Here is a 24,743-nt window from a genome sequence, read left to right on the forward strand (position 1 = left end):
AGGAATAAAAGTGCAACTACCTTGACCACATAAAGTCACGGCACAATTCACCAGAGAAAAACAAAAGGTTTAATTCCAGGAAAGATTCAATGTCAACTGAGAAGAGTCTAAAAACATTAAAGGGGCTATGTAATAAAAGGCGCTAAGTTTGCCCAGAAGCAGGAACCGCTAGCAACCCATCAGCAGGTAGCATTTACTGGTCATCTGTATGGGTTACTGCTCCTGGGCAAACTTAGTGCCTTTTATTACATATGGGGAGGTCTAGATTCTGATCATTGAGGTAGGTTTGTGACAGACTGACCGCAGAGTGCTAGTAACCATATGGCCATAAAGCATCGGAGCATGGACTGTAGGAACCCCAGCTCAGGAAGCCAAAGGGTGTTGGAAAGTATGGATGGACTGCAGAATCGAATCCTCCCCAAAAGGTTCTGAATTTCCCAGTGGTGAATCCAGGGTCAGACTGGGGGGTGCAGGGTCCGCCGGGGCTTCTGCCTCAGGGGTCCCAACACCCTCTGACTCCCTCCTAAAAGAAACCTACCTGCGGCGCGTCGAGGGGGAGGGAGACGGCGGATCGCGGCTACGCCCTAGGGGGGATCGGATCTGGGCCCAGTTCCACGCTGGGTGAATCATATATACCTCAATGCCTTGCTCGGTTCTAGAAACTATTCCTAACGGCCAGAAGATACCCATGCAAATCTGGTGGCGGAGCTGGGGGTGGTGATTTGCTGAGGGTAATTGCGGGTGGAGGAGTGACACATAAATACATAATAGATATAAACACATACATACATACAAACATAAATACATACATACATATAAAGATAAATACACACATATGTGCTGAAAAAGTCACCCTCGGCTTATACTCGAGTCGGGTGCCATGGGTCCCTCCAGACTAGCACCCTCTGTCCTTTGTGTGCAAATTAGGCCACCCGCAACCAGACCCTCCAGTGCCCTGGCCCACACCCAAATTCATCTTTATCTACCATCCTCACCTGTCCCATTCTGCACTAGGCATGGCACTTTATATTCTATATAATCTATATACAGTTTTGAAGGACTGAGCTAAGGGGTGTAGTACTCTTCAGTTATCATTGTTGATACCATATTGTTTTTGTTGACCCTCTTCTCCACTTCTCCACAGAGCTAACTTACTGTTTTTCTTTGAAATAAATATTTAAAAACTTATACCCCACTGATGCCTCATTTAATATAATTTTATTGGTATTTATTTTGATTATTGAAACTTAGCAGTAGCGGCTGCATTTCCCCCCCTAGGCTTATACTCGAGTCAATACGTTTTTCCATTTTTCTTAGGTAAAATTAGGTACCTCGGCTTATATTCGAGTATATACGGTACATAGAAAGATAAATACACACATACGTAACATACATACGTACCTGCGAGATGATGCAAAGGAGAAGTGAGCAGCGGCGCTGGGGGAGAAGTTCCTGGGACTGTCCATAGGGCTCCCACCTAGAGAGGAAACAGCGAGCGTTATAGTTGCACCGATGGTAGGAACCGGCCGCAGTGCAGCGACATATCACTCACTTACCTATATGCCCCGGCAGGGGGGAGTGGGGCCGGGGGAGAGTGGGGGAACTGCTGCTTGTGAGGATTAAACTCTTTCTGTTGCTGCTTCTGCAACTGTGAAGGAAAAGGAACACGTATAACTGATAGGAACAAACCCGCCCTGTCGCCTACTGTGCCATCAGCAGGGACACAGGCCTGGCAGTATGTGAGAGGGCGCAGCTATACATAGGGCAGGCTGAGGCCTCTAGGGAAAAGCTACTCCCCTGGGAGACAGCAAGAGCCTGACACCTCCAGAGATTTACTTGGTGTGCACACATAGTAATGCAGTATATCATGCACTCTGCACCCTGAAATATACAGAAAGCTGTCAGTGCTCAATATTAGTACAGTGCAGTCAGACCCACCCATACAGTACAGTCAGACCCACCCATACTGTACAGTCAGACCCACCCATACTGTACAGTCAGACCCACCCATACTGTACAGTCAGACCCACCCATACAGTACAGTCAGACCCACCCATACAGTACAGTCAGACCCACCCATACAGTACAGTCAGACCCACCCATACAGCACAGTCAGACCCACCCATACAGCACAGTCAGGCCCACCCATACAGCACAGTCAGACCCACCCATACATTACAGTCAGACCTACCCATACATTACAGTCAGACCCACCCATACAGTACAGTCAGACCTACACATACAGTACAGACCTACCCATACAGTACAGTCAGACCCACCCATACAGCACAGTCAGGCCCACCCATACAGTACAGTCAGACCCACCCATACAGTACAGTCAGACCCACCCATACAGTACAGACCTACCCATACAGCACAGTCAGACCCACCCATACAGTACAGTCAGACCTACCCATACAGTACAGTCAGACCCACCCATACAGTACAGTCAGACCCACCCATACAGTACAGTCAGTCCCACCCATACAGCACAGTCAGGCCCACCCATACAGTACAGTCAGACCCACCCATACAGTACAGTCAGACCCACCCATACAGTACAGACCTACCCATACAGCACAGTCAGACCCACCCATACAGTACAGTCAGACCTACCCATACAGTACAGTCAGACCCACCCATACAGTACAGTCAGTCCCACCCATACAGTACAGTCAGACCCACCAATACAGTACAGTCAGACCCACCCATACAGTTAGACCCACCCATACAGTACAGTCAGACCCACCCATACAGTACAGTCAGACCCACCCATACAGTACAGTCAGACCCACCCATACAGTTAGACCCACCCATACAGTACAGTCAGACCCACCCATACAGTACAGTCAGACCTACCCATACAGTACAGTCAGACCCACCAATACAGTACAGTCAGACCCACCAATACAGTACAGTCAGACCGACCCATACCGTACAGTCAGACTTACCCATACAGTACAGGCAGACCCACCCATACAGTACAGTCAGACCCACCCATACAGTACAGTCAGACCTACTCATACAGTACAGTCAGACCTACCCATACAGTACAGTCAGACCCACCAATACAGTACAGTCAGTCCGACCCATACAGTGCAGTCAGACCTACCCATACAGTGCAGTCAGACCCACCAATACAGTACAGTCAGACCGACCCATACAGTGCAGTCAGACCTACCCATACAGTGCAGTCAGACCTACCCATACAGTACAGTCAGACCTACCCATACAGTACAGTCAGACCCACCCATACAGTACAGTCAGACCCACCCATACAGTACAGTCAGACCCACCCATACAGTACAGTCAGACCCACCCATACAGTACAGTCAGACCCACCCATACAGTACAGTCAGACCCACCAATACAGTACAGTCAGACCCACCGGTACAGTTAGACCCACCCATACAGTACAGTCAGACCCACCCATACAGTATAGTCAGACCCACCCATACAGTACAGTCAGACCCACCCATACAGTACAGTCAGACCCACCCATACAGTACAGTCAGACCCACCCATACAGTACAGTCAGACCCACCCATACAGTACAGTCAGACCCACCCATACAGTACAGACATACCCATACAGTACAGTCAGACCTACCCATACAGTACAGTCAGACCTACCCATACAGTACAGTCAGACCCACCCATACAGTACAGTCAGACCCACCAATACAGTACAGTCAGACCGACCCATACAGTACAGTCAGACCTACCCATACAGTGCAGCCAGACCTACCCATACAGTGCAGCCAGACCTACCCATACAGTACAGTCAGACCCACCCATACAGTACAGTCAGACCCACCCATACAGTACAGACATACCCATACAGTACAGTCAGACCTACCCATACAGTACAGTCAGACCTACCCATACAGTACAGTCAGACCCACCCATACAGTACAGTCAGACCCACCAATACAGTACAGTCAGACCGACCCATACAGTACAGTCAGACCTACCCATACAGTGCAGCCAGACCTACCCATACAGTGCAGCCAGACCTACCCATACAGTGCAGCCAGACCTACCCATACAGTACAGTCAGACCCACCCATACAGTACAGACATACCCATACAGTACAGTCAGACCTACCCATACAGTACAGTCAGACCTACCCATACAGTACAGTCAGACCCACCCATACAGTACAGTCAGACCCACCAATACAGTACAGTCAGACCGACCCATACAGTACAGTCAGACCTACCCATACAGTGCAGCCAGACCTACCCATACAGTGCAGCCAGACCTACCCATACAGTACAGTCAGACCCACCCATACAGTACAGTCAGACCCACCCATACAGTACAGTCAGACATACCCATACAGTACAGTCAGACCCACCCATACAGTACAGTCAGACCCACCCATACAGTACAGTCAGACCCACCCATACAGTACAGTCAGACCTACCTATACAGTACAGGCAGACCCACCCATACAGTACAGTCAGACCCACCCGTACAGTCAGACCCACCCATACAGTACAGTCAGACCCACCCATACAGTACAGTCAGACATACCCATACAGTACAGTCAGACCCACCCATACAGTACAGTCAGACCTACCCATACAGTACAGTCAGACCCACCCGTACAGTCAGACCCACCCATACAGTACAGTCAGACATACCCATACAGTACAGACATACCCATACAGTACAGTCAGACATACCCATACAGTACAGACATACCCACCCATACAGTACAGTCAGACATACCCATACAGTACAGTCAGACATACCCATACAGTACAGTCAGACCCACCCATACAGTACAGTCAGACCCACCCATACAGTACAGTCAGACCCACCCATACAGTACAGTCAGACCCACCCATACAGTACAGTCAGACCCACCCATACAGTACAGTCAGACCCACCCATACAGTACAGTCAGACCCACCCATACATTACAGTCAGACCCACCCATACAGTACAGTCAGACCCACCCATACAGTACAGTCAGACCCACCCATACATTACAGTCAAACCCACCCATACATTACAGTCAGACCCACCCATACAGTATAGTCAGACATACCCATACAGTACAGTCAGACCCACCCATACAGTACAGTCAGACCCACCCATACAGTACAGTCAGACCCACCCATACAGCACAGTCAGACCCACCCATACAGTATAGTCAGACCCACCCATACAGCACAGTCACCAGTGTCGGACTGGGAACCCAGGGGCCCACCAGATAACTATTGACCCTAGGCCCACTTTCCTAACTATTTTTCCTCCTTTCCTCAACCAACATTTTTATTCTCCTAGTCTCTTTTATTTACATGCTAGCATCTATTCTTCCATCTATTTCTCCTCTTTGTTCCCATTCAGAGATAGGGAATGACCATGAAACAGGCCAAATGGTGAGGAGCAGGAGGGCCCACTGACACCTGGGCCCACCGGGAGTTTTCCTGGTACCCTGGTGGGCCAGTCCGACACTGACAGTCACACCCACCCATACATTACAGTCAGAACCACCCATACATTACAGTCAGACCCACCCATACATTACAGTCAGAACCACCCATACATTACAGTCAGACCCACCCATACAGTACAGTCAGACCCACCCATACATTACAGTCAGACCCACCCATACAGTACAGTCAGACCCACCCATACAGTATAGTCAGACATACCCATACAGTACAGTCAGACCCACCCATACAGCACAGTCAGACCCACCCATACAGCACAGTCAGACCCACCCATACAGTATAGTCAGACATACCCATACAGCACAGTCAGACCCACCCATACAGCACAGTCAGACCCACCCATACAGTACAGTCAGACCCACCCATACAGCACAGTCAGACCCACCCATACAGTATAGTCAGACCGACCCATACAGTACAGTCAGACCCACCCATACATTACAGTCAGACCCACCCATACAGTACAGTCAGACCCACCCATACAGTACAGTCAGACCCACCCATACAGTACAGTCACCAGTGTCGGACTGGGAACCCAGGAGCCCACCAGATAACTATTGACCCTAGGCCCACTTTCCTAACTATTTTTCCTCCTTTCCTCAACCAACATTTTTATTCTCCTAGTCTCTTCTATTTACATGCTAGCATCTATTCTTCCATCTATTTCTCCTCTTTGTTCCCATTCAGAGATAGGGAATGGCCATGAAACCAAATGGTGAGGAGCAGGAGGGCCCACTGACCCCTGGGCCCCCCGGGAGTTTTCCTGGTACCCTGGTGGGCCAGTCCAACACTGACAGTCACACCCACCCATACATTACAGTCAGAACAACCCATACATTACAGTCAGACCCACCCATACAGTACAGTCAGAACAACCCATACATTAGGTCTGACTGCACTGTATAGGTAGGTGAAAAAGCCAGTTCAGAACCCAATGGTTGTAAGCATAACAAGATCAGAACCAGTTCAGTAAGAAGCAGGCAGGACCCCAGGTCTAGAATTGCCCTCTTAATATCTCTTCCATTGCTTCTGTCCTCACAAGCACAATGTGCATGCAAAATGGAGGTGTATCCAGGTGGTTCCGGCAGATTCTAACCTGCACCTGTCACTAAATATAATGGCAGAACTGTATCTGTGAGCAGAACCTGGATCCACATCCACACACAGCAGATTAGAGGCTTCTAAGGCCCCTGTCATTAGGAGGGAGACTCCTTGCAATGATACCAGGAGATCCTACTGAATAATTCATCATAGACAATACATAATGAATGGCTGCCAATGCCTAACTAATCAAGGGCCCAGCGTTGCCCAATGAGAGACAAGGCTTTACATATATGTTATAATTATGGTTATTTTTTGTTATACAGATAAAAGCCATCATTACTGACAAACACCGTCCAATTAAATCAATGTTAATCCTGCAAGATAATATTTTTATATGTATTTTACAGAAATGCCTGGGGAGTCGGTTTAGATGAATCCACTCAATTAAATGGTGTCACTGCCTATGAGGCGCAGCAAAGTGGATCCGGCCAATGCAGCTGATGGGAGATAATAAAATCTCAATAAAGGGTTTGATACTGTTCCAAATAATGGATTTGTCCATAAAAACGAGGCCACTAGGACTGCGGGAGAAAAGGGGAGGAGAATTTCTAACATATTCCACATGATTAGTAAACCAACTACCAACGAGATCGGTACAGGAGTGAGCCCTTCCCAGCCTCTTAATTAGCAAAACTGTAAATGGCTTGATCTCTGGGGTGTAATACTAATACCTACATATAGCTCTAAGGCATGGGCTTGGGTCCAACTTTAGCCCATAACAAGGTTACAGATATATAGAAACATTGGGGTAACAGTCACCCTGCTATAGTTCCAGGGGTACCCAGGGCACAAATAAGCACTCACCCCAAATCCCCCCCTAACTGGCCTTCAGGCTGGGCCCCTTAGCCCATAACAAGGTTACAGATATATAGAAACATTGGGGTAACAGTCACCCTGCTATAGTTCCAGGGGTACCCAGGGCACAAATAAGCACTCACCCCAAATCCCCCCCTAACTGGCCTTCAGGCTGGGCCCCTTAGCCCATAACAAGGTTACAGATATATAGAAACATTGGGGTAACAGTCACCCCGCTATAGTTCCAGGGGTACCCAGGGCACAAATAAGCACTCACCCCAAATCCCCCCCTAACTGGCCTTCAGGCTGGTCCCCCTTAGCCCAGAACAAGGTTACAGATATATAGAAACATTGGGGTAACAGTCACCCTGCTATAGTTCCAGGGGTACCCAGGGCACAAATAAGCACTCACCCCAAATCTCCCCCTAACTGGCCTTCAGGCTGGGCCCCCTTAGCCCATAACAAGGTTACAGATATATAGAAACATTGGGGTAACAGTCACCCCGCTATAGTTCCAGGGGTACCCAGGGCACAAATAAGCACTCACCCCAAATCTCCCCCTAACTGGCCTTCAGGCTGGGCCCCCTTAGCCCATAACAAGGTTACAGATATATAGAAACATTGGGGTAACAGTCACCCCGCTATAGTTCCAGGGGTACCCAGGGCACAAATAAGCACTCACCCCAAATCCCCCCCTAACTGGCCTTCAGGCTGGGCCCCCTTAGCCCATAACAAGGTTACAGATATATAGAAACATTGGGGTAACAGTCACCCTGCTATAGTTCCAGGGGTACCCAGGGCACAAATAAGCACTCACCCCAAATCCCCCCCTAACTGGCCTTCAGGCTGGGCCCCCTTAGCCCATAACAAGGTTACAGATATATATAAAACATTGGGGTAACAGTCACCCTGCTATAGTTCCAGGGGTACCCAGGGCACAAATAAGCACTCACCCCAAGATGTTACACATATACAGAGGAACAGTGGGGTGCGGTCACATGACACAAGCTCATTACAGATTAATGGGTTCATGGCAGTAATGGAAAAGGATTTAGGAGTTGGGAGGGGGGTCAGTTGAGCCCAGTTAGGGTTTGGGAAAGGGTTAAAGGGAGGGATATATAATGTATGAAGCTACAGGCAGCTCTGAGTATGAATGTATGAGGCGGGACTGGTTGCTAATGGCACATACAGGAGCCGGCTGGGCTGTGGGCAAGCAGACAATAAATGGAACTCGGCCCCTGGTGGCATTTAATTACTGTTTATAAACAGGAATGCGCCAGGCTCGGCTATAGGAGATGGCCTGCGGGATTATTGTGTTTCGTTGCCTTTCTCTGGCAAATCCGAGCCTGACCTTTCTATTGCTTGGGAGCCCAGCACTGACCCTTCTCATTATCGGCCATTAGCACAGCGAGCCAATTACACGCCCAACTGGCCCTTAACCTTCCTGCAGCAACACATTCCCTCTGCCACTGGCTCGGGGCTTTACTGCTATATGGTTGCCAGGGTTTGTTCCTAGCAACCTCCCTGACATTGAAGCCTTTGTGCTGTTTTAATCCAATCATTTAAAAACAAACAAACATCGTTTTAGCTTATTTAGATTCTCTTCAACCTACTGAAACACTTTTTTTTCTGGTTAACTTTCCCTTTAACCCTACCCACCAGCCAGAATGAATATTTCTTTTTTTTACCCGCACAAACGTCGTAGGCCCAAATTGCTATCCAGCATGCTGAGCCCAATGTCACGCAGTAATTATACAGAGAAATCCACGTTTGCTGCTCGCGGGAGAGGAATCATGAGTCATTTACTGCGCCCGCATTGTGACATGGGGAGGTCACGCTCGTGTAATGAGACTGTCACGGTGAGGCCAGGGAGACACAGCAAAGTCATAGAGAACATACATACATACATACATATACACATACATACATACATACAGATAGACATACATACATACATATATATATATATAAGTCTTAGCAGCTACAGCAAGTTTGGCATCCCAATTCCATTTGACCCAACCACACTGCAGCCATGTTGTTTAACCCTTTGCACTAAAAGCTCCCCCACCCCATGGTAAATCAGCAGTTACCTCTTGGTGCGGCGGAACATGGCTGGTTATCTTCGGGAGTCGAGGGCAGAAGTGAGGGGGGCTCGCTCATAGGCGAAAGAGCAAAGAGGGGGATAGAAGGGAAGGATGGAGACTTGGCACAGAATTGAAGGGGAAGAGGAAAGGAGAAGAGATGGGGGGGGAGTATAGAGATGGGGGGTAATGCTTGGATGGAAGGGAGAGGAATAAGGGGAATTAGGGAGAGTTTGGGAAGGGACAGAAAGGACGGGATCCAAGGTGGGTTATTGAAAGGCAGGAAAGGAAAGAGAGGAAGGGCAGAGGGAGAGAAGGTGATGGGAGTAGTGGTGCATTGCTAGCACTGGGGCAGGGGGAGAGAGCAGGGGCTGGGGGAAAGGACGGCACAGGTAGGAGCAAGATATAGGAGCAAAGGGGAGAAAAGAGAGAGCCAAATGGATGGAGAGAGACAGAGGAGGGAGTGAGAGAGGCAAACAAAGGCAGCGACAAGGAGGGAGAGGGCAGGCAATGAGAGGCAGGAGGGAGAGGCAGACAAGGAGGGAAGGCTCAGGGGGTTTGGAAGGAAGGGCACAGAGACAGGGAGGCAGCTGGGATAATGGGAAAGTGGATGGCAGCGGAGGAGCAGGAGCGGTATCTGCAGACAGGAGGGGCGAGCAGACTGGAGACAGAGAGAAAGAAGTGTGTGTCTGCGGCTGTGCGTCTATCCCCAAGTGTGCGACTGTGTGTGTCTATGTGTGTGTCAGTGTGTGTGTCTGCGGCTGTGCGACTGTGTGTGTCTATGTGTGTGTCAGTGTGTGTGTCTGCGGCTGTGCGTCTATCCCCAAGTGTGTGACTGTGTGTGTCAGTGTGTGTGTCAGTGTGTGTGTCTGCGGCTGTGTGTCTATCCCCAAGTGTGCGACTGTGTGTGTCTATGTGTGTGTCAGTGTGTGTGTCTGCGGCTGTGCGACTGTGTGTGTCAGTGTGTGTGTGTCAGGGTGTGTGTCTGCGGCTGTGCGTCTATCCCCAAGTGTGCGACTGTGTGTGTCAGTGTGTGTGTGTCAGGGTGTGTGTCAGTGTGTGTCTGCGGCTGTGCGTCTATCCCCAAGTGTGCGACTGTGTGTGTCTATGTGTGTGTCAGTGTGTGTGTCTGCGGCTGTGCGACTGTGTGTGTCTATGTGTGTGTCAGTGTGTGTGTCTGCGGCTGTGCGTCTATCCCCAAGTGTGTGACTGTGTGTGTCAGTGTGTGTGTCTGCGGCTGTGTGTCTATCCCCAAGTGTGCGACTGTGTGTGTCTATGTGTGTGTCAGTGTGTGTGTCTGCGGCTGTGCGACTGTGTGTGTCAGTGTGTGTGTGTCAGGGTGTGTGTCTGCGGCTGTGCGTCTATCCCCAAGTGTGCGACTGTGTGTGTCAGTGTGTGTGTGTCAGGGTGTGTGTCAGTGTGTGTGTCTGCGGCTGTGCGTCTATCCCCAAGTGTGCGACTGTGTGTGACAGTGTGTGTGTCAGTGTGTGTGTCTGCGGCTGTGCGTCTATCCCCAAGTGTGCGACTGTGTGTGTCAGTGTGTGTGTCTGCGGCTGTGCGTCTATCCCCAAGTGTGTGACTGTGTGTGTCAGTGTGTGTGTGTGTCAGGGTGTGTGTCAGTGTGTGTGTCTGCGGCTGTGCGTCTATCCCCAAGTGTGCGACTGTGTGTGTCAGTGTGTGTGTGTGACAGTGTGTGTGTCAGTGTGTGTGTCTGCGGCTGTGCGTCTATCCCCAAGTGTGCGACTGTGTCAGTGTGTGTGTCTGCGGCTGTGCGTCTATCCCCAAGTGTGCGACTGTGTGTGTCAGTGTGTGTGTCTGCGGCTGTGCGTCTCACTATCCCCAAGTGTGCAACTGTGTGTGTCAATGTCTATGTGTGTGCGCCTGTGTGTGTCAGTGTGTGTCAGTGCCTGTGTGTGTCTCTCTGCCATATAAAGCAGGGCACTCACAGGACTTAAAAGTATGGTGAAAAAGAAATAAAGTTTATTTGTTATTCCAACATTTCAGTCTTCCCTGAGACCTTTGCTGTACATATATCATAGTATGGAAGTCTATGTGCTGCTGTACAGGGGCACGAGACCAGCAGTGACACTCGGGTGTAGCTGCACAAACACTGCCTTTGCTCTAATTCCATAGGGTCCATCTTCCTTTTATTCAACAGCCCAAAGTCTGTGAGCCGTAGCGCCCCTGTACCAACACAGCTTTGCTCTATATATATATATATATATATATATATATATATACCGTATATACTGTATAAGATCTACATTTTATCAAAGTGCTCCGACCTGTCTGAGGATGCTGGGAATTGCAGTTCAGCCACAGCCAGGGGACCACAACTCGTTTATGACAGTAGCAGCAGGGTGACAGCTAAGCCGCCCGCTGTTCTGCCATTCATGACCCAATATAATTCCTCGGCTCTGTAATGGCTGCTGGGATTCCATATCGGTGCCGAATAGTGGAGAAATCCCACTGCTTATATTTCAAGTGACACCAGCACTTCTCTACTTGTGATACTGAGTCTGATTCTATGGATGTGGGCACAGAGGGCTCCCATAGCGGTGCCCCCTCCCCATATAAATACAGTAAATCAGTGGTATTTTGGCAGTAGGACTGTACCTACCCCTTCTCATACCTCTAACATACACACACACACACACACACACACACATTACATGATACAAAGAACAGGCCAACTGACTGCACAGATTTCAGCACCCTCTTGTGGCTGGAGCTAGTATTGCAACAGACGTGAACCCCTTTGCTGCTCTAACAGCCTCTTTTCTTGGGGGGGTGCAGGTCTAGCACCCTGATATCTCCATAGACCCACCCTGATATCTCCATAGACCCACCTTGATACACTATTGGTATTCCCAGGTGTGTCCCTAAATCCATTTAGTGGGGGTTCAAGCACTTGCATCAGCACCCCCCCCCCCACCCCCACCCCCCCACTCCATAGCCTTCAGGTACTTACCCGCTGCTCTTCCTCGGCAGGGGCAGATCCTTCTGAAACAAATGCAAGAGATCAAGAGAAAAGCCACAGAGCAGAAATCAAGAAGATTAACACCTCCCATGTGGCCTGTACACTGTGTCTGAACTACAGCTCCCAGCATTCTCTGGAATGGCAATTGATTCTGGGAGTTGTAATTCAGCAACAGCTACAAGTCCACATTTCAGATGTCAACAATATAGGCTAAGGGGTATATTTATCATGCTGTGTATAAAGTGGAGTGAAACATTACTGGTATTATTGCCCAGGGCAACCAATCAGCAATTACATTCAACAGTTAGAAAACCAAAGCAAAGCATCTGATTGGCTGCTTTCAGCAACATCACCGGTAATGTTTTACTCCACATTTTACACAGCATGATAAATATACCCCTTAGTATCAACAATGACAAATTGAATCTCGACATTCATTGGTGGTATTTGATTCAAAACATCAATTATTTACTCAATGAAACATTTTAGGGAAAGTTGTTTGGATTATAACAATAGCCCAGACTATACAATAGGTACATTGTCATTGCTGTGAGGCACGGGGGAGCTATGGGTATCGTTTTCTGACCCCTAGGGGCGCTCTTTGCCCAGCCAATTGGTACGTGTGCAAATACACACTGATAGGAAACGCAAGGGTTTTGCCTTCGCTGATTCAGTTATACCATGTGACACATACATGGAGAATGATGGGTAAGTGGGAGGGGACTGTATCAAGCAGTTATGGCGTATTGTGCCTTCCCTAAGTTTGTAAAGCTGTGTGAAACCTGCAAATAGAATGATGGGTAAATGTGTCTGGTCCAGGGCTGGAACTAGGGGTAGTAAGAAGAGACACATGCCTAGGGCACAAAGGTGGAATAAAAGATTCCTCAGTGACTTCTAATATCCTTATCATTTACAGTAGGGGGTACATTATCCCTTATAATACATGAGTGATACTCAGAGTTCCCTGTATAACTCAGCCTGCAGCCTTGTGCCTTTATATGGGCACAGAACTCCTCAGTGACTGCTAATATCCTTATCATTTACAGTAGGGGGTACATTATCCCTTATAATACATGAGTGATACTCAGAGTTCCCTGTATAACTCAGCCTGCAGCCTTGTGCCTTTATATGGGCACAGAACCCCTCAGTGACTGCTAATATCCTTATCATTTACAGTAGGGGGTACATTATCCCTTATAATACATGAGTGATACTCAGAGTTCCCTGTATAACTCAGCCTGCAGCCTTGTGCCTTTATATGGGCACAGAACCCCTCAGTGACTGCTAATATCCTTATCATTTACAGTAGGGGGTACATTACCCCTTATAATACATGAGTGATACTCAGAGTTCCCTGTATAACTCAGCCTGCAGCCTTGTGCCTTTATATGGGCACAGAACCCCTCAGTGACTGCTAATATCCTTATCATTTACAGTAGGGGGTACATTATCCCTTATAATACATGAGTGATACTCACAGTTCCCTGTATAACTCAGCCTGCAGCCTTGTGCCTTTATATGGGCACAGAACCCCTCAGTGACTGCTAATATCCTTATCATTTACACTAGGGGGTACATTATCCCTTATAATACATGAGTGATACTCAGAGTTCCCTGTATAACTCAGCCTGCAGCCTTGTGCCTTTATATGGGCACAGAACCCCTCAGTGACTGCTAATATCCTTATCATTTACAGTAGGGGGTACATTATCCCTTATAATACATGAGTGATACTCAGAGTTCCCTGTATAACTCAGCCTGCAGCCTTGTGCCTTAATATGGGCACAGAGCCCCTCAGTGACTGCTAATATCCTTATCATTTACAGTAGGGGGTACATTATCCCTTATAATACATGAGTGATACTCAGAGTTCCCTGTATAACTCAGCCTGCAGCCTTGTGCCTTTATATGGGCACAGAACCCCTCAGTGACTGCTAATATCCTTATCATTTACAGTAGGGGGTACATTATCCCTTATAATACATGAGTGATACTCAGAGTTCCCTGTATAACTCAGCCTGCAGCCTTGTGCCTTAATATGGGCACAGAACCCCTCAGTGACTGCTAATATCCTTATCATTTACAGTAGGGGGCACATTGTCCCTGTAAGGGAGGGGATAAATTAGAGTACAGAGCTTTCTATCATTACTTGCACTGGGAGAGCAATTAGAAGTAAATTATTTATCCCAGCTCCTCCCCTGGTGCCTGCACAGATTTCAGGGGGGTAAGAGTGCACAATGGAACAATCCCCCCACTGGTGCTGTTTAATAAAAATACACAGGGGTTGTTGGAACGCACGTGGGAGGGTAAACAAGGCCTCAGCTATGAGTACTAATATAGCGCCGGAGTAAAGGGGAAACAAACACAACACGGAGTGGGCTGGATACAGGTTTATACTGTTATATGCCAAATATAACCCCAATGAAAAGGGACAATGGAAAGGGCAAGTAGCAGAGAATATAGTTCATATCCAGCCTGAGGCTCTACTAGTGAATAACATGGCTGTCAGGGAATGCTGGGAAATGTAGTTCAGCAAGACATGGCTATAGCCGCAGACTGGATAGTCCCTCATACATACGAGTTGTACAGAGAGGAAGATGAAGAGGTGGGGACTGGGAAAGAAGCACAGGGAAATATTCTAATATTCCCCAATTCCCAAATCTCAGCGCTCGGTTACTACGGAGACCACAAAGAAGGATGGAAAATGGATGAATACGTAAAAGCTACGGTGAGGTCAGGCCCCCAGCATGCTTTGCAGCCGCGAGACTGGTGACATCATCTGGCTCCCAGAATGCACTGCACATACAGTATCAGAGACAGTGGGGGGTCATTTAAAAACAACGGGCAAAATTGCACCAGGGCTGTAACTCGTGGCAACCAATCAGATGATTGCTTTCATTGTTCAGCCTTCAGCTGGTTGGAAAAATCTCAACACTGATTGGTTGCTATGTGTTACTGCCCGGTGTTTATAAATGAGCCCCAGAGAGAGGGAAACTGGGAGTTGGAGCCCAGGCATGTAAAGGCACGTAAAGGGTTAAAGATATAAAAAAAAAAAAAACATGGCGGCTTGTGGAATGCAGAAGGTCTGGTTTCATTGGTGCTTATGCTCTCCCTTTGCCTCTATAATCACTGATGGTTATCTGCCCCACTGATTGCCATCGCTCTGCCTGTTTGCTCCGGGTATTTGCCCTCGTTTAGCTGCCTTCTCCCTAACTGCATCTCTTTAGCTGCATGGATATATGCTGGTATGCTGGCCAACTTGGGCCCACCGATCCCCGCCGGAGCTCCCCCGGGCTGAGTGGGGGTTTGGGCATGGGGCCCATGCAGGGGTTGTGGGGGGCTGCGAGGCCCCAGGGGAGGTAGCCCTGGTATGCCCTGCACCCCCCAGCCCGACATTGCCTCCCCAGCCTGTACATGAGAACACAGTGATTGTTATGGAAAGCAGTCTGTGCACTGCTGGTTGTGACTCCCAAGTCCTGAAACAATAGAACAGACCCCAGGAAGAATTGACTTAGCATCACATAATCATAGTGCCATAAATCCCAACCTCACCACATGCCCTGGATCTGTTCCCTGAGGCACATCCATAGGGACCCCCCCCCCAGCTCCAATGAGCACACTATAGGGGCCCTGGATCTGTTCCCTGAGGCACATCCATAGGGACCCCCCCCCCCAGCTCCAATGAGCACACTATAGGGGCCCTGGATCTGTTCCCTGAGGCACATCCATAGGGACCCCCCCCCCCCCAGCTCCAATGAGCACACTATAGGGGCCCTGGATCTGTTCCCTGAGGCACATCCATAGGGACCCCCCCCCCCAGCTCCAATGAGCACACTATAGGGGCCCTGGATCTGTTCCCTGAGGCACATCCATAGGGACCCCCCCCCCCCAGCTCCAATGAGCACACTATAGGGGCCCTGGATCTGTTCCCTGAGGCACATCCATAGGGACCCCCCCCCCCCCCCAGCTCCAATGAGCACACTATAGGGCCCTGGATCTGTTCCCTGAGGCACATCCATAGGGACCCCCCCCCCCCCCCCAGCTCCAATGAGCACACTATAGGGGCCCTGGATCTGTTCCCTGAGGCACATCCATAGGGACCCCCCCCCCCCCAGCTCCAATGAGCACACTATAGGGGCCCTGGATCTGTTCCCTGAGGCACATCCATAGGGACCCCCCCCCCCCCAGCTCCAATGAGCACACTATAGGGGCCCTGGATCTGTTCCCTGAGGCACATCCATAGGGACCCCCCCCCCCCAGCTCCAATGAGCACACTATAGGGGCCCTGGATCTGTTCCCTGAGGCACATCCATAGGGACCCCCCCAGCTCCAATGAGCACACTAAAGGGGCCCTGGATCTGTTCCCTGAGGCACATCCATAGGGACCCCCCCCCCCAGCTCCAATGAGCACACTATAGGGGCCCTGGATCTGTTCCCTGAGGCACATCCATAGGGACCCCCCCAGCTCCAATGAGCACACTAAAGGGGCCCTGGATCTGTTCCCTGAGGCACATCCATAGGGACCCCCCCCCCAGCTCCAATGAGCGCACTATAGGGGCCCTGGATCTGTTCCCTGAGGCACATCCATAGGGACCCCCCCAGCTCCAATGAGCACACTAAAGGGGCCCTGGATCTGTTCCCTGAGGCACATCCATAGGGACCCCCCCCCCCCCAGCTCCAATGAGCGCACTATAGGGGCCCTGGATCTGTTCCCTGAGGCACATCCATAGGGACCCCCCCCCAGCTCCAATGAGCACACTATAGGGGCCCTGGATCTGTTCCCTGAGGCACATCCATAGGGACCCCCCCCCCCAGCTCCAATGAGCACACTAAAGGGGCAACATGGTCCCCATGGAAGTGCCATGGGATAGAAATCCAAACAGCCAATGGTTAAGCAGCGCCTCTGCGTTTTCTCTTACTAAAAATAAAGGCGTTCCCTTCACTGCCATCAGCTATAAAGTGACACCCAAGGCTGCTAATCCCTAGTCCCTTCTGTACCAAGTCGCACCTGCTGTAACAGAAGCCAACGTGACGTTACACCCCCAGGTGCCACCTGTCTCACTGCCAGCCCTGCCTTCCCTACCCTCTATGGCTTCTCTGCAGCTAATATCAAACAACAGTTGAAGGGTTGCAGCCAGGTTGGACTGCCCACCTCTGTGTAATTACCCAATTCTGATGGAGGCCCGCCCTCCTGCCCCCCTGCCCTCCTGCCCCCCTGCCCTCCTACATTGCCCACTCTATCTACAATTCACTTTATCTTACATTTATTGGCCCTGATTGTTATCTCTATAGCCTTCAGCTGCACGGCATTCCTACATGTTATTACCCAGAGCAGGCTCCAGCTACCCTGTACTGATGGTCTGGCCCATGCAACTGACTCATTATATGCCCAGAGCATTCCCTGTCTGCATATATATTTATAGCATATAGGGTAAAAACATATATATCACTTGGGGACTAAAGCATCACCTACTGTATAGTTACACAGGATAGGTATAGGAGTTGTACAGGGAACTCCGAGTATCTCTCATGTATTATAAGGGATAATGTACCCCCTACTGTAAATGATAAGGATATTAGCAGTCACTGAGGGGTTCTGTGCCCATATAAAGGCACAAGGCTGCAGGCTGAGTTATACAGGGAACTCTGAGTATCACTCATGTATTATAAGGGATAATGTACCCCCTACTGTAAATGATAAGGATATTACAGTCACTGAGGGGTTCTGTGCCCATATAAAGGCACAAGGCTGCAGGCTGAGTTATACAGGGAACTCTGAGTATCACTCATGTATTATAAGGGATAATGTACCCCCTACTGTAAATGATAAGGATATTACAGTCACTGAGGGGTTCTGTGCCCATATAAAGGCACAAGGCTGCAGGCTGAGTTATACAGGGAACTCTGAGTATCACTCATGTATTATAAGGGGTAATGTACCCCCTACTGTAAATGATAAGGATATTAGCAGTCACTGAGGGGTTCTGTGCCCATATAAAGGCACAAGGCTGCAGGCTGAGTTATACAGGGAACTCTGAGTATCACTCATGTATTATAAGGGATAATGTACCCCCTACTGTAAATGATAAGGATATTAGCAGTCACTGAGGGGTTCTGTGCCCATATAAAGGCACAAGGCTGCAGGCTGAGTTATACAGGGAACTCTGAGTATCACTCATGTATTATAAGGGATAATGTACCCCCTACTGTAAATGATAAGGATATTAGCAGTCACTGAGGGGTTCTGTGCCCATATAAAGGCACAAGGCTGCAGGCTGAGTTATACAGGGAACTCTGAGTATCACTCAAGTATTATAAGGGGTAATGTACCCCCTACTGTAAATGATAAGGATATTAGCAGTCACTGAGGGGTTCTGTGCCCATATAAAGGCACAAGGCTGCAGGCTGAGTTATACAGGGAACTGTGAGTATCACTCATGTATTATAAGGGATAATGTACCCCCAACTGTAAATGATAAGGATATTAGCAGTCACTGAGGGGTTCTGTGCCCCCCATATAAAGGCACAAGGCTGCAGGCTGAGTTATACAGGGAACTCTGAGTATCACTCATGTATTATAAGGGATAATGTACCCCCTACTGTAAATGATAAGGATATTAGCAGTCACTGAGGGGTTCTGTGCCCATATAAAGGCACAAGGCTGCAGGCTGAGTTATACAGGGAACTCTGAGTATCACTCATGTATTATAAGGGATAATGTACCCCCTACTGTAAATGATAAGGATATTAGCAGTCACTGAGGGGTTCTGTGCCCATATAAAGGCACAAGGCTGCAGGCTGAGTTATACAGGGAACTCTGAGTATCACTCATGTATTATAAGGGATAATGTACCCCTACTGTAAATGATAAGGATATTAGCAGTCACTGAGGGGTTCTGTGCCCATATAAAGGCACAAGGCTGCAGGCTGAGTTATACAGGGAACTCTGAGTATCACTCATGTATTATAAGGGATAATGTACCCCCTACTGTAAATGATAAGGATATTAGCAGTCACTGAGGGGTTCTGTGCCCATATAAAGGCACAAGGCTGCAGGCTGAGTTATACAGGGAACTCTGAGTATCACTCATGTATTATAAGGGGTAATGTACCCCCTACTGTAAATGATAAGGATATTAGCAGTCACTGAGGGGTTCTGTGCCCATATAAAGGCACAAGGCTGCAGGCTTACAGGTCAAGGATGTTGTCTAGCAATTTCCCTTTACATGAAATATATCATTCCTGGCCTAGTTCTAGGCTCCTACCGGCAGTGGGAATATTTTATCTCAGCAGATTTCCATCTCGTGGGCAGACCCTATAAAGCTGTTCATGGCCAACACTGACTGCATTTCGGCCCCTTTCGGCAGCTTACTTTTAATAACTCTTCCAATTAAAGGGGGCCTGTCTCGCTATTGTGCCAATCAGGCAAAATAAATATAGCTTTCAAATGGGGGTCACTGACCCCGGCAGCCAAATAACTATCGCTCTGTAAGGCTACAGTTTTATTGTTATTGTTACTTTTTATAACTTATTATTTCTATTCAGTCCCTCCCTTATGCATAAATCAATATCTTATTCAAACTGTTCCCTGGTTGCTAAGGTAATCTGGATCCTAGCAACCAGATAGCTATCATAACACCAAACTGGAGAGTTTCTGATCGATTATTAAAAAAAATATAAAAAAAAACAAACTACAAATAATAAAAAATGAAGACCAATTGCAAATTTTCCTGCCAGGGAGCCACACACAGTGGGAAGGATGGCCAAGCTGCCTGCTGCCCACATGTACATCTGCTGCGCGCCACTCAGTCTGGGTATATGGGAATATGTATAGGCTGTGTGGGAGGTATTGCAGTCTGCAGAATCAACAGTATAGCGTGATACATGTCATAATATTCAGCTGTAAGAACCCCACGGGGGCTGCCTGTTCCGCAGCTGCTATTCTCCCTGACTGCATGGTAAGTGTCTCTGGGAGAGTCATACTCTATCTGCTTGTATACAGATCCGGCCCATTGTAACACAGCAGGAGGCTAGTGGGACATGGCAGTTAGCCGGCCCGGAGCACCCTCATGGAACCTTGGGTAATTGGCATCAAATGGAAATTGTTCGGTACCGATGGCGTTTTACCATTTAGGGTAGTTCATGGAACAATTTGGGGGGGCCCTTTCCTGTTTCAGCCCAATAATGCCCCCTTGCACAGAGCCAGGTCCATACAGAATGACTGAGCCCTGACCTCAACCCAACTGGCCATGACTGGGAGCCAGGCCTCATTCCCAATATCATTGCCCAACCACTTACTTGCTCTTTTACAATCATGGGGTTCCTCAACTTCATCTTCCACAGGCTCCCCCATACCCCTAACTGTGGGACCAGGGTCGGACTGGGGGGTGCAGGGTCCATCAGGGCTACCGCCCCTGGGGCCCCGCACCCCCAAGGTGCCTCCTCCGATCACATCCCCCCCTGCCGTGCACCCCTTACCCCCCCTTCCCCCCGCAGGGGCCCCTGTCCGACGTCCTCCCCGGAACGAGTGTATGTGAAACGTGTCAGGGGAGGACATCGGAGGCCAGATGAAGCATCAATAGGGTCGGGTCTGGGCCACTGGGGCCTACCGGGTATTTTCCCGGTGTCCCGGTGGCCCAGTCCGACCCTGTGTGGGACACAACTGCCCCCCCTCCATAAGTCCCATCCAACTAAAAGATCTAGAACCCTATCCTAGAGGAAGATCAAGAGTCTATACCTAGACCCTCCCCACATAATGGTTGGACCCATTATCCTATCCGAGGCATATGAGCCAACACTCTTTTAAAGGGCATAAACCCCCAAATAAGAGTTTGTCTGATGGGAGAATGTAACAGGGGCCTGTTTGCCCCTTTCTGCTCTCTGCCCTGCTGGTTCTGACTTTTGAAACAATGTAGCAGAAGAAGCAGAGGGCAGGAAAGGATGGACAGACACTGCTCTCAGTAGCAATGACATTTACACATACATTTATAACCAGAGGAAATGTGGAATGAAATGTATATTGGGAAGTCGCTTCAAATTATTTTTTTTTACATTAAGAAAAACTTCCCCTTTTATAGACTTAAGTTATTTAGTTCAGTATGAAGGATATACCAACAACAAACATGTTCTATATAGCCAGTATCTGTATAGCAGCCATACACATCCCAGCATGCACTGCACCAAGCAGCACTCCATAGCCACCAACATGTTATAGAAACACTGAGATCCAGAACCACTATATCCTAGCAACAGATCCACACAGCACTTACACTGGGATACAGTAAGTAGGGACATGCTCATACCAACCAATGGGATCTATGGGGCAATAGGGGGAGTTATAGGGAGGGGTTATATGGAGCAATAGGAGGAGTTAGAGGGAGGGGTTATATGGGGCAATAGGAGGAGTTAGAGGGAGGGGTTATATGGAACAATAGGAGGAGTTATAGGGAGGGGTTATATGGAGCAATAGGAGGAGTTAGAGGGAGGGGTTATATGGAGCAATAGGAGGAGTTAGAGGGAGGGGTTATATGGGGCAATAGGAGGAGTTATAGGGAGAGGTTATATGGAGCAATAGGAGGAGTTAGAGGGAGGGGTTATATGGGGCAATAGGAGGAGTTATAGGGAGGGGTTATATGGAACAATAGGAGGAGTTATAGGGAGGGGTTATATGGAGCAATAGGAGGAGTTAGAGGGAGGGGTTATATGGGGCAATAGGAGGAGTTATAGGGAGAGGTTATATGGAGCAATAGGAGGAGTTATAGGGAGGGGTTATATGGAGCAATAGGAGGAGTTATAGGGAGGGGTTATATGGAGCATTGGGTTATAGGGAGGGGTTATATAAAGCAGTAGGAGGAAGCATATTTATTAAAATGTGAACCCTCAACCAATAATATATTTGTCCATAAAAACGAATACAGGGCATCAGAATTTCAGTGAACTGTGGCAAGTTCTAATTTTATGAAGGAGTTTTATGGAGAAACAGGGGTTTTATGGAATGGGCTCACAGGGAGCTATAATATATAAAAGTAAGGTACTAAATAGATATGGTAACACACTGTCTGGAAAGCTCTGGTAAACAACATTGTCATCTCCCAGGGAGACCTAGTTACACAAGCAATTCTTTTTATTTATGGGTTTGTTTGTAATAATTAGTACCTTGTATTTGATTAAACCCCTGTATCCCCAGCATCCCTGATAATAAATCCCATACCAATATTATTTCATATATATATATATATATACACACCCAATGGGAATGGGGAAATGACTTGGCCACTAAATGCCAGTACAGGTATGGGACCCCATATCCGGAAACCCGTTATCCAGAAAGCTCCGAATTACGGAAAGCCCGTCTCCCATAGACTCCATTTTAATCAAATAATACAGAATTTCAAAACTGATTTTCCCTTTTCTCTGTAATAATAAAACGGGACCTGTACTTGATCCCAACTAAGATATAATTACCCCTTATTGGGGGCAGAACAGCCCTATTGGGTTTATTTAATGGTTAAATGATTCCCTTTTCTCTGTAATAATAAAACAGTACCTGTACTTGATCCCAACTAAGATATAATTACCCCTTATTGGGGCAGAACAGCCCTATTGGGTTTATTTAATGGTTAAATGATTCCCTTTTCTCTGTAATAATAAAACAGTACCTGTAATTGATCCCAACTAAGATATAATTACCCCTTATTGGGGCAGAACAGCCCTATTGGGTTTATTTCATGGTTAAATGATTCCCTTTTCTCTGTAATAATAAAACAGTACCTGTACTTGATCCCAACTAAGATATAATTACCCCTTATTGGGGGCAGAACAGCCCTATTGGGTTTATTTCATGGTTAAATGATTCCTTTTTCTCTGTAATAATAAAACAGTACCTGTACTTGATCCCAACTAAGATATAATTACCCCTTATTGGGGCAGAACAGCCCTATTGGGTTTATTTAATGGTTAAATGATTCCCTTTTCTCTGTAATAATAAAACAGTACCTGTACTTGATCCCAACTAAGATATAATTACCCCTTATTGGGGGCAGAACAGTCCTATTGGGTTTATTTAATGGTTAAATGATTCCCTTTTCTCTGTAATAATAAAACAGTATCTGTACTTGATCCCAACTAAGATATAATTACCCCTTATTGGGGCAGAACAGCCCTATTGGGTTTATTTAATGGTTAAATGATTCCCTTTTCTCTGTAATAATAAAACAGTACCTGTACTTGATCCCAACTAATAACTAAATAATCATTATTGGATGCAAAACAATACTATTGGGGTTATTAATGTTTTATTGATTTTTTAGCAGACTTAAGGTATGGAGATCCAAATTATGGAATAACCCCCTAACCTGGTCGCGAGCATTCTGGATAACGGGTCCTATACCTGTATAAGGAGTTGTTAGTGTTTGGGCTGAAGGTACTGGGCCCAGTGATGCAGGCAGGGCGAGTCCCATAGAGCGCTATCAGGTGTTATAGGGAAGGGTTACGGGGAGCAAGAGGAGGGACCTCACCCAGACCAATCGCAATTAAAGCGAGCGAGAGGTGCTACCTGTAGGGATTGCATGCAGCAGTGGGTGGAGCTACAGGGAGGGGTTACACAGGGTGACAGCATTGATACACTGAATTCTCATACATTAATATACAGAGGCATAAATACCCCTAGGCACCCTATATGCAAACAGGAGCAATATTGCTAGGTGAGAGCAGGAGGTGCCAGATGGACAAAGAGAGCGGGGGAGCCATGTAGCACAGCCCAGAACATGCCAGTCACAGCAATGAGGCAGCCATCCGGCTATACACACACACGGGGGGCAGCATGGGGGGCAGTAAAGGGGAAATAATCACAATATAATAAAATAAAGGGCCAAGCCCCTTACCTGCAGCCTCCTGCGTCTGATAATGCCAGAATCATCCATGTCCTATAGAGAGCGCAGAGCAGAGAGAATGAGTGAGGGGGGGAGAGACAAACAGGAGGGCACGGGGGTAGGAGGAGACTACAGGCATGGGGAGGGCTGGGGGCAGTCACTTACACTGAGATGCATCAAGGGCCCGGCTACCTATTACTGGCACTGGGGGGGGGGAGGGAGAGAGCAGCCATAGGGGCTGAGCACAATGACAAGGGGATTAATGAGAGAGACATTGATCTGCTAGCAAGGCTGGAGAGTGGAACATAGACAGCCAGTGAGAGGGGCCCAGACATTCGAGTAGAGAGAAGGTCACAGGTGGAGACCCTGGGGGGGGGGGGGGGGGCAGGGGCGGATACAGGGGGGTGATTAAGGTGTGTCAGTAATTATAGAGAGAAGTAACTGT

The 24,743-nt window shown here is 48.2% G+C and overlaps 1 protein-coding gene across 7 annotated transcripts in view; it reads right to left on the reverse strand.

The window, feature by feature from the left end:
• Positions 1-24,415, reverse strand: part of mast1 (microtubule associated serine/threonine kinase 1) — a 57,041-nt gene extending 32,626 nt beyond the window's left edge. For 2 of the 7 annotated variants that reach the window (XM_031899447.1, XM_031899445.1), the window contains exons 1-4: positions 24,311-24,415; positions 12,420-12,448; positions 1,557-1,648; positions 1,402-1,477 (exon numbers count right to left, since the gene is read on the reverse strand). In XM_031899447.1, the coding sequence (XP_031755307.1) occupies positions 1,402-1,477; positions 1,557-1,648; positions 12,420-12,448; positions 24,311-24,349 (236 nt within the window). In that variant the 5' untranslated portion in view covers positions 24,350-24,415. Of the gene's footprint in view, positions 1-1,401; positions 1,478-1,556; positions 1,649-9,457; positions 9,907-12,419; positions 12,452-24,310 lie in introns of those variants that run through there. The other 5 variants (XM_031899444.1, XM_031899443.1, XM_031899449.1 and 2 more) reach the window with 3 other exon arrangements.
• Between the last annotated feature and the right edge of the window lie 328 nt (positions 24,416-24,743).

This window comes from Xenopus tropicalis, chromosome 3 (assembly GCF_000004195.4).
Source record: "Xenopus tropicalis strain Nigerian chromosome 3, UCB_Xtro_10.0, whole genome shotgun sequence".
Taxonomy (NCBI): Eukaryota; Metazoa; Chordata; class Amphibia; order Anura; family Pipidae; genus Xenopus; species Xenopus tropicalis.